Below are 10,501 nucleotides of genomic sequence, written 5' to 3' on the forward strand. Positions count from 1 at the left end.
TTCACAAATTGCAGTACAAACACATTTATATGGAAGTGGATTTTTCCATTTACCCAATGTTGGGTGTTGTCATTCATGAACCATGAATGGTCCAAGACAATTGGTTGGAGGTGTTGGATACCGAAACTTTATGCATTATATACCTTAGAAGAAGCACATTACAAGGATCAGATTATTGAAAAACAAAGCAAGTACAGAGGCATATATATATATATATATATATAAAAATCAAATAGATAAAATATTTATTCTTAGTGGTGTTTGAAGGAGTTCTTCCTTGCAGTCGCCAAAACTGTCTTGTCTGCAGCAACGAAGAATGCAGAACCACCCACTGCAATAAAAATTCCCAATTTGTTTCCTTGTTACAAGAGTAGAATTATGATCACATAACATGAGCTAGCACTAGTCATCTTAGGCTCTATCCTACTACAAAAAAAGAGGAGAAATAATACTACACATTAGCCAGGATATGCATACACTACTAGTAAGCAGATACAGCAAACATCTAGTAAAGACTACCAAATTGCTGTCACAGGGATACACCATTTTGACTCTCGTTCCGTATCCCCTTGTATTCAACTCATACAGGAAACTTCACAAAAATGGCCGTATCCCCGTATCTTTAGCAGTATCCATGTGACAGCCAAATTGTGACTAATGCTAGAGAAAGAAGCATAAGGACATACCTATAGAAACAATGAGGGCTTGGGCCGTGGGGTTAAGGTTGCGCCTTGCCCAGGGTAACATTCTCACACTTGCCAACTGCATCCATACACATGCAAAACCAAAAAATGAGATTGGTAATATATCATGAAATCAGAGAGAGAGAGAGAGAGAGAGGTGAATCGTTGCTGCTTACAGTAGGGATAGCACTAGCAACAGTTGCAACCACAGCTGCCCTTGCTCCTGCAACCACTCCCTCTTCACATTCAAAAACCAAAGCATCAGTCATTAACTGAAATGAAAACCCTCAGAAAAAATGTAAAATAACATTTTAGTAATTAACTGTTCAGTTGTTCCTTTGCCTTGATTGCATGAAAACTTGTTTCCTTCAAAAAAAATTACACAAACTTATATTCTTATTTCTTCCTTGTAGAACAGAGAAGAAAACAAGGTATTAAAATCTTTATTGTGGGTTCACATCTTCAAGCCAAACTTAGTCCCTCAATTCATGAATAATCAATGAGATATAGCTCCCTTGGGATGCTAAAATTCATCTTTCATAAAGTAATGACAGTATACCATGCCCACAACGTCTTGCCATAGCTAACTTTTGATCCAAGTGTCCTAAACTATTCTTCTCTAGTGGAGAAGAAGACACATTGCGGGTAGCTGATTGGGAAGAAGGGACACCAGCCATCTTATATTTTGCAGAAAAGGAGAAGGGTTTTAATTTTGGAAAAGGAGGACAAGGAAGCACAAGGTTTTGCTGTGGGATGGAAGGAGGGGAAGAGGCAATTTATAATGCTAAAGAGAGTTAAAATGAGATATTCCTACCTGCACACCTGCAAGCATTCAAAGGAAAACAAGGGTCGGCCCCTAGTCTGGTGTTTTCCCTTTCTTGGTGGTAAAACTGAGTCATTCAAAAGCCATAGGCCCTTCTAGAGGATTAAATTTGTAATATTTATTCTTTAGCTTTGTTAGCTATGCCATCTGATTCTGACCTTGTTAGAAAGAGTAAGTGCCATGTCAGTAACTAAAGTGTTCAAAGTCTAAGAAAAAAAACTGGAAAAAAATGATAAGGACGTTAAAATGGGCACACCAAACTAAAAATGAAAAGTATATATGTAAATAAATATATTTTTCCTTCCCCAAAGCAGACAACTCATGTTTTACACCAGAAGTAGAACCACAGAGCTTATGTTTTGAAATATCACGATATTTTCAAAGGCCGATACAATGCTGAACATGTAATATTTCAGAATAGGTGATATTTTGAAAATATCATGGTTTTATATATTACGATATATATTAACCTGAAAAGAACACTTTTCTCAGTGTCTTATATTATCTATTTTCCATATATTTTTTACATATATATTATATTTTTCTATATGTTGGGACGTTCTCGAGATTTCGTAGAGAAATCCCAGTTTTTTATTCTGACAAAGTCGTAGAGGAGCCTCACTTTTGGCACCGTCCCACGTTTTGACCAAGACTGAAAAAATATGACAAAGATGATCAATTCACAACTCAAAATATGATAAAATTTAGGCAATTGATTTTTTTTATGGTTTTATCTTTTTGTCGTTTGAAAAATTAGGCACCATGATCAAATCACTTGTCTAAGTTGTTACTTTGAAAAATCAGGCGTTATGTAAGTTGTCTCTTAGAAAATCAGATGTCATAATTTCAACAAAAAAAAAGAGCAAAAGCATCAAGGAAACGGTAAATTGGCTATATTTGTTATATTTTTTAGTTCAAGGTCAGTTATGGTATTGTGCTAAAAATTAGTGACATGTATGTCATTGTCTGTTTTTTATGGCACAAGCTTTTTCATGGACTATATTCTCTGGAAAAGACATTTATGATGTGTGTGGGCGCGCACACGTGTGTGTCCTTTCAACATTTCCAAGTTTAATTGTGAAATTAATAAAAAAAACATTGTTTTTGGGATTTCTGTTCAACAAATGACCCTGTTTTTTCATTTATAGCAGAAATACTAAAAAAGTTCCAACATTATCAAAAGGCTCTTGAACATAATATGTTGTTCTTTTAGGATTCAATTATTAGCAACATATCCCACAGCCTCATTAATAAAATAAATAATAAAATAAACCACACAATAAACAAACTTACACAAGAGAAATGATTTTAACGTGGTTCGGTAAAACACCTACATCTACGATGGCCCTTCTATTCAAAATTTTGAACAGGGGCTTTCCTCTTATTTAGTTTATAGAGATAACAAGAGCCCAATACATTTAGAAGCTCTAGATTATCCTTAGGATCACTCATCTTAATTCGTGACCATGATCAGGAGTCGTTCCTTTCAGTTGGATAGAGTCCATTTGGGATGTAGATGGAAGGACCGACTCTTCCATAAGCTTATCTCTAAGAGCCCTCCACAAACACAATGGGCTCTGGTGCACATTGAGTTTGAACCTCAACAGAGAGAAACACTGGAAAGATAGGGGTTTGGTGAAGAGGTAAACAAGTTGACCATGAGTATGCAAATACTGTACTTGTAACTCTTTCTTGGCTACTTTGTCGTGGACAAAATGCACATCGATTTCAATATGTTTAAAGCGAGAGTGAAACACTGGGTGAGAAGCATGATACATGGCACCAATATTGTCAGCAGAGTTGGAGAGAGGACCCAAAAAACCTAGTTCTTGTAGTAGATAACCAATCCAAGTAACTTTGACAGCAGAGTTGGAGAGAGCTCAATATTCAGCTTCAGTGCTCGATCGAGAGATGGTAGTTTGCTTCTTGGAGCTCCAGGACACCAAATTATGGACAATGAACATTGCATAACCACTTGTGAATTTTTTTATCATCGAGGCACCCGATCCAATCCACATCGGTGTATACAGACAAATCAAATTTAGTGGAACAAGCATCAAGTTTATGACGACGATAAGGCCAGAGGCAAGGAAAACATGCATAACCTAAAACTCTCAAAAATTTGTAATTAATAGTTGTTTTGAAAAGGAGTTCTAAAGGAGTTTTATGAGCAATGGTAGTCGAAGGGAGTCAGTTAATGAGATAAACCGCAGTTTGAAACGTATGAGGCCAAAATTTCAAAGAAACGTTAGCATGGGCCATAAGGGTGAGACCAACATCAACGATGTGATGGTGTTTGTGTTCGACACTATCATTTTGTTCATGTGTGTGAGGACAAGAAACCCTGTGTCCAATCCCATAGGCTTGTAAATAGGTAGACACATTACGATAATCACCGCCCCAATAAGTATGAAGGAATTTAATCTTGCCATTGCAAATATTCTCAGCATGCACTTTGAATGGTTTAAAAATATCAAACACTTACAATTTTTGATGTAATATATATCCAACAATATCTAGAATATACATAAATGAAACTAACATAATAGCATTCATTATTAACTGAAGGAATATGGGCTAGTCCCCACACATCAGAAAAAATTAATTCCAAAGGCTTAGAAACTCTATGAGAAGAAGAAACAAAAGGCAAGTTATGACTCTTGCTGATTTGGCATGCCTCACAAACTTGACTTTAAAACCAATTTTGAAAAGGTAAATGAAAATGATGAAGCACATGGTGAATGATTTTAGATGAAGGATGACCAAGCCGTTGATGCCATTAATCTAACATGGTATGTTTAGCCACCATTGCTTCTTTATTCTGTCTTGCTTGAAAGGAAATACGATAAAGGCCTTCATCACTCTTTCTGATAGCTAGAAGTTTTCCCGAAGCCTTGTCCTTAATATAACAATAATCAGGATGGAACTCAACAAATAAGTTATTATCTCTAGTCAATTTATTGACCGACATCAAGTTATTTGTGATATGAGGAACATGTAACACATCTTTGAGAAGAAAATGAGCCTTAGAAAAATGAATCATACCAACATTATGAATTTGCAAACCTGAGCTATTGTTGACTTTCAGAGTGTCATTGCCTTGGTATTTAAAATGTAGAGACATGTTGCTAAGATCATTGGTGGCGTGGTGAGTCACGCTAGAGTCACGATACCAAGAATCATCATCGTACATCATAAGGGCAACATGATAAGCTTGAGGAGAGTTTAATTGATAGAGTAAGGCATATTGAAAACACTTCTTTGTTGTGTGGCCCAGTTTGTCACATGCTTGGCAAACAACTTTGTTTGATTGGTTCACATTACCTTCATAGTTTTGTTCACTTCGAGTTTGATTATAATTTGGAGAATATCCTTTATTTCTTTCTCTATAATTACCATAATTTTTATTATTATTCTTGCCTCTATAGCCACCACGCCAATTTGAGTTCAGATTTTGATTTTGAGTTTGATGAGTAGAAAGATTAGTTGTGGGTATGGTCACATCATGAACCAAATCATTCTCACTTAATTGTGCTTCATGGATCAACAACAGACCATAACGTTTATTAAGTGTGATATGTTTGATACTAGTAGTAATGGCCGTGCATAACGAATTAAATTCTGGAGGTAGGCCACGAAGAATATGTGTCATCAAGTCATCTTTAGGGACTCACTTGGTTACAACAGTCAATTGATGCAAATTTTTTTTTGCATCCTGAATATATTCCTCAATACTTTGAGCGTCTTTCTTTAATTCAAATAAATGATTTTTTAGTTTAATAATACGAGCCTGGAATTGAGCAGCATAAACAAGTTTTAATGAAGTTCAGACCTCATAGGACATTGAGAGTCCCACAACATGAGTATGAACCAATTCAGATAACGATGAGAGGATCTAACTGAGTAAAAGATGGTCTTGATGATGCCATAATATGAACTCTGGATTGATTTCATTTGAGTCTAGTTTAAATTTTAATGGACATGGCTTAGATCTATCAACTAGACCAATAAGAACATACGATTTCAAGATGAAAAGAAATTGCAATTCCCATAACAAATAATTGTCGTCCGTTAATTTAGTCATCGAAAAATGATGAAGCCCGGATTGAAAATTCGGTTGAGGTAAGACTATATTGAGATTACCTAGGGCTTCAGACTGGCTTCCAAGTCGTTGAGTATTGTTGGGGGACGACGATGAGGTTTTCATTGATGAAGAAACTATTAAGGTTCTGATACCATAAAATAAACCACATGATAAACAAACTCACACGAGAAACAATTTTAACGTAGTTCGGTAAAACACCTACATCCATGATGGCCCTTCTATCCAAAATGCGTTGAATAGGAACTTTTCTCTTATTTCCTTTATATAGATTACAAGAATAGCCCAATACATTTGGAAGCTCTAGATTATTCTTAGGAGTACTCATCTTAATTGGAGACCTCTCATCTCTATCATGATAATCTGGATTGGGCTGATCTTTAGTAGAGATATAATTGAGGACTCTCTTCATAACCGACTTCTCCTCTTTAATGTGACTTTGATCAGGAGTCTTTCCTTTCAGTTGGATAGAGTCCATTTGTGATGTAGATGAATGGACCGACTCTTCCAGAAGCGTATCTCTAACAAATAATGAGTACTCATAAATTGGATGTTTAGTCTGTTCCTTAAGACCAGAGGGGATCCAAGAATCTCTTCCCCGATCTCTTATGTGACACCAACCAATCATATGACATCATTACATGAAACCCACAACAACATAATGCAGTCATGTGATTGGCTCTAGCACATACAGGATCCCTTAAGAGATCCCCTGATCTCAAGTGCTCTCAAGACATCCTTGTCACTAGCTCAAATTTTTATCGTGATGGCCAGTCCAAACTCTAAAGCACTGGAACCAATTGACACAAATAAGGGGCAGATATGACCCGGCCGTAGGGTTTTAAGGTTTATTTATAAACAAAGGATTAAATAAGACTTCTAATGGGGTAGCTGCCTACCATATTTTTGGCCTACGGCTAGCCTATGGGGTTAGGGATGGTAGTGGACCGGGGGAAAGTGGGGCCCTGTCCCGCCTCACCCTGTTTGTACCAGGGATGAAGGGTATGAAACGAGGATGGAGGTGGGGACGAAGATTAAAATCCATCACCGTTCGGGGATGGAGGCGGGGATGGAATTACACTTTTCCGCCCCGATCCCCGCCTAGCCCCCCATCCCATCCCATCCTCAGTCCTTCTAAAGGATGGCAATAGACTACGGGGAAATGGGCCCCGCTCCGCCTCATCCCCGTTTGAACCGGGGATGGAGGACATGAAACGAGGATGATGGCGGGGGTGGAGGTTAAAATCAATCCCCGTGCAGGGATGGAGGTTCTAATCTTGAGACGGGCCGGGGGTGGAGACCCTGTCCCCCGCCCCAGTCCATTGCCATCCCTATATGGGGTTTTTGAAATGTTTTTTTCATGTTTTTCTTAAATGTGAAATGTGACCATACAGTTATATTCTACATGCTTGATTTTATGGAAATCTACTCTTACATCGCCTGATTCTGATAATCATATAGGTTTTTATATGGTTTAAAAATCAACAATTTAAGATTTTTTTAAATATTCAAGGGTAAAAAAATCACATTTTTATCAAAAAAACATGATAAGTATCATTTTCAAGCAAAATGTCCGTGCCAAAACACATCTGTAGGGTCAGATTTGCAAAAAGACAATGCAAAAATACCTTGCACGTGGTAGGCCGACAGTAAGCTTAACAAGTGATGGACAAACCCCTATCTTGAATTCTAATCATTTTATTGCTCAAATCAGTTTGACAATTTAGAAATCAATGATGTTGAGAATAATTATTCAAGTTTGTGTCCGGTGGGCTGTGGGGGCTTTAAGGGTTTTACCAACCGGAGGCCAGGTAATGTGGGGTCAATAGGGGTGTCAACGGGTCAGATTTACCAGGACTAAACCCTATAGGGTCCGGGTACGGTGATAAATAAGAAGACTTCCAATTAATACATGGATCTGGGTATAGTTTGTGAAATTTTATATCACACCCGTACCCAAGTTTCGATTAAGACCTGCAATTTTTCAATGTAAAAATGATAAAAAATATTATTTTACCACTACAACAAAGCAGTAGATTAGCGACGACCACATTCCGTCGCTAACCATTTCAAATTTTAAATATACATTTCAAATTTTAAATATCTGTCATTAAAGAGACAAATATAAAAAAACATATACCTTTCAAATGGGTACATCCATTGATATTGCACAGGGCCACCAACCCTTAGTTCATATGGCAAATGTATGATCAAATGTTCCATAACATCGAAAAATGCTGGCGTAAATATCTTTTCTAACAGACAAACAGTGGTGATGACAGAGTCCTCGAGATTCTTTACATCTGATACAATGACCTCTGATGCGCACAATGTTCTGAAAAATCCGCTCAACTCAGACAATACCCCCCATATAGGTTTGTCTAACATATCATGGAATGCTAGGGGTATCAATCGTTGCATAAAGATATGACAATCATGGCTCTTCAACCCATATAACTGTCCATCGTCAATCTTCACAGCCCGAGCAATGTTAGAGACATATCCATCTGGAAATCTCAGTTGTCTCAACCATTGACATACATGTTTTATTTGATCAGGTCCGAGCACGTACTTCGCCTTTGGTTTCAGTACTTTGCCATTATACTCTTTGAGTTCCAATTCTGGTCTTTTACATATTAATTTTAAATCCATACGGGCCTTCGGATTATCCTTCGTTTTTCCTTTAATATTCATTACTGTATTGAACACATTATCAAACACATTTTTCTCTACATGCATCACATCCAAATTATGTCGTATCAATAGGGTCGGCCAATACGGTAGTTCCCAAAAAATAGATTTTTTCGTCCAATTGTGTTCCTTCTCAAATCCACGGAAGGGTGTAGGACTGCGGGCATCTGTTAATACATCTGGAAAGTATCGCAATCTTCTTAAAATCTCTATGCCAGACAATCTTAAGGATGGACCTTCCATTTCAGTTGTGCCTGCTGTAAATGCATTCTTTTGACGTCCAGTTCTGATAATCACTCACAAAACCCTTCCTGTATAGGTGATGTCTAACGCCATGAGGTTCTACAAATCGATTATTCTTACAAATCTTGCAGGGACACCTAATCCGACCTGTGGGATCTACCGTACTGACACTCGCCGTTGCAAATTCAATAAAACTATCGACACCATCCATATATTCATGCGATAACTCATTGTCCACTATCCTACGGTACATCCATTCACGGTTTGCAGTCATTCTGTCGTATGATGTTACGAATAGTATCCTAACGAATTAAGAAAAAAACAATCAGAATGCTACGATGAAGAAAATATCAAATTTATCATGCAATATACTATGTCAAACAATAACAAGAATTTTGATGCATGCATTGATAACTTAATATTTTCATGTGCAAACTATTAATGACATGATACAATCATTTGAAGCATGCTTTTATTATAAAATTTCACATGGAAGTCAAAATCAAATTGAAAGTAACTACATGCAAGCATGTATACAATTATATCAAACATTGCAATACATCATAATCATTCATATCAAATAAATGGCAAACATGTACCTGCAGCAAACACACTTCAATATCTCACTAACTACTACCATGCTTAGCATGGACTCCGTACTCCAAAAAATAAGAACACTTCCATATTTCTACATTAAAATCATGCTCAGCATGATCTCCGAACTCCAACAAAGCAGTCCTAGATATCAACAACTAAGTGAGTGTGTGAACAATAAAGTGCTGCATTCAATAAACTAAATAACATGTGATACGTTTGCATCACTTACTCACCACGGGTATTTACCCGATTTGCATTGTTTTTGTCATTTACTTACCACAGGTGGCCGAGCACGAGTTGGTTCTGTTGAAAAATCTGCACAAAAACAAAACAAATTAAGTAACAAACTAACTAATCATGAAACAAGATGAAACACTAACTAAAAAAATTAAAACAAATTAAAACAACTCTAACTAATTGAAAGAAGAGAAAAGAAAATTAGTATATATGTTAAGCCAAATCTAACTAGAAGATGCTAATTTAACAAACCAGCTATAATATGTTGAACCAGTCGACTAACATAAAGTCATAGACAATTTCTAATCTGAACTACTTAGCAAAGGAATAGTAAATCAATCAATTAGTTTACTAGAAAAGATGTGAACTCCGTTTAACCACCACTATTATAAAGAATTCAAATAGCCCTAATCTAACTAACTGATTGTGAGAACATTAAATACCAATCTATCTAAGAAAAATATAATTATAAAAGACTAATAGATTGAAATACTCTAACTAACCAGATTTCAAGAAAACAAATTGAAGTAAAACTAACTACCAGTAGACATTAACAAACTAACAAATTGATAAAAATTTATGAACTACTCTAACTAGAACAAACTAACAAATTGATAAAAATTTATGAAATACTCTAACTAACCACAGTTGATTAAATCTCAACCTAGCCAGTTGATTTCGATTTGAATTTTTTTTTTATAATTAATTTTTTTTTTTGAATTTTAAATCTCAACCTAGCCAGTTAAACCACCTGCCTTTCCGGCAGGGAAGGGGGTTAAACCCCCTGCCGGAAAGGCAGTTCCGGCATGGGGGGTTGACCCCCTGCCGTGCCTTTACGGCAGGGGGGGTCGACCCCCTGCGTTTTCGGCAGGGGGTCGACCCCCCATGCCTTTTCGGCAGGGGGTCGACCACCCCTGCCGGAAACGCAGGGGGTCGACCCCCCTGCCGGAAAGCACGGGGAGCGGCGGCTGGCGAGGTCGCCGGTGGCCGGCGCAGTCGACAACAGAGAGGGGGAGACCTGGAGCGAAGCTCGGGGGCCACTGGGTCGCCGGAACTCAGAGCGGAGGCGAAGAGGTGGTTGCAGGGAGGATCGTCGGTCGTCGGCGGCTGAGGACGCCGGTTGCG

The 10,501-nt window shown here is 37.5% G+C and overlaps 1 protein-coding gene across 1 annotated transcript; it reads right to left on the minus strand.

The window, feature by feature from the left end:
* Nucleotides 1-251: 251 nt before the first annotated feature.
* On the minus strand, nucleotides 252-1,360 carry LOC149815102 (early nodulin-93-like). The gene is made up of 4 exons (XM_089990482.1): nucleotides 1,243-1,360; nucleotides 860-921; nucleotides 687-762; nucleotides 252-331 (listed from the first exon to the last, which is right to left on the minus strand). The coding sequence occupies exons 1-4, from the start codon at nucleotides 1,358-1,360 to the stop codon at nucleotides 252-254; spliced, it is 336 nt and encodes a 111-aa protein (XP_089846608.1).
* Nucleotides 1,361-10,501: the final 9,141 nt, after the last annotated feature.

The sequence above is a fragment of the Nuphar pumila genome, chromosome 15, assembly GCF_984573655.1.
Source record: "Nuphar pumila chromosome 15, dmNupPumi1.hap1.1, whole genome shotgun sequence".
NCBI classification, from domain to species: domain Eukaryota; kingdom Viridiplantae; phylum Streptophyta; class Magnoliopsida; order Nymphaeales; family Nymphaeaceae; genus Nuphar; species Nuphar pumila.

Coding starts and splice junctions, on each gene's coding strand:
- LOC149815102 (XM_089990482.1), bottom strand. CDS start 1,360: ATGGCTGGTGTCCCTTCTTCCCAATCAGCTACCCGCAATGTGTCTTCT. Junction 922..1,242: donor GGCAAGACGTTGTGGGCATG/GTATACTGTCAT, acceptor TTGAATGTGAAG/AGGGAGTGGTTGCAGGAGCA. Junction 332..686: donor AGCCCTCATTGTTTCTATAG/GTATGTCCTTAT, acceptor TTTTTATTGCAG/TGGGTGGTTCTGCATTCTTC.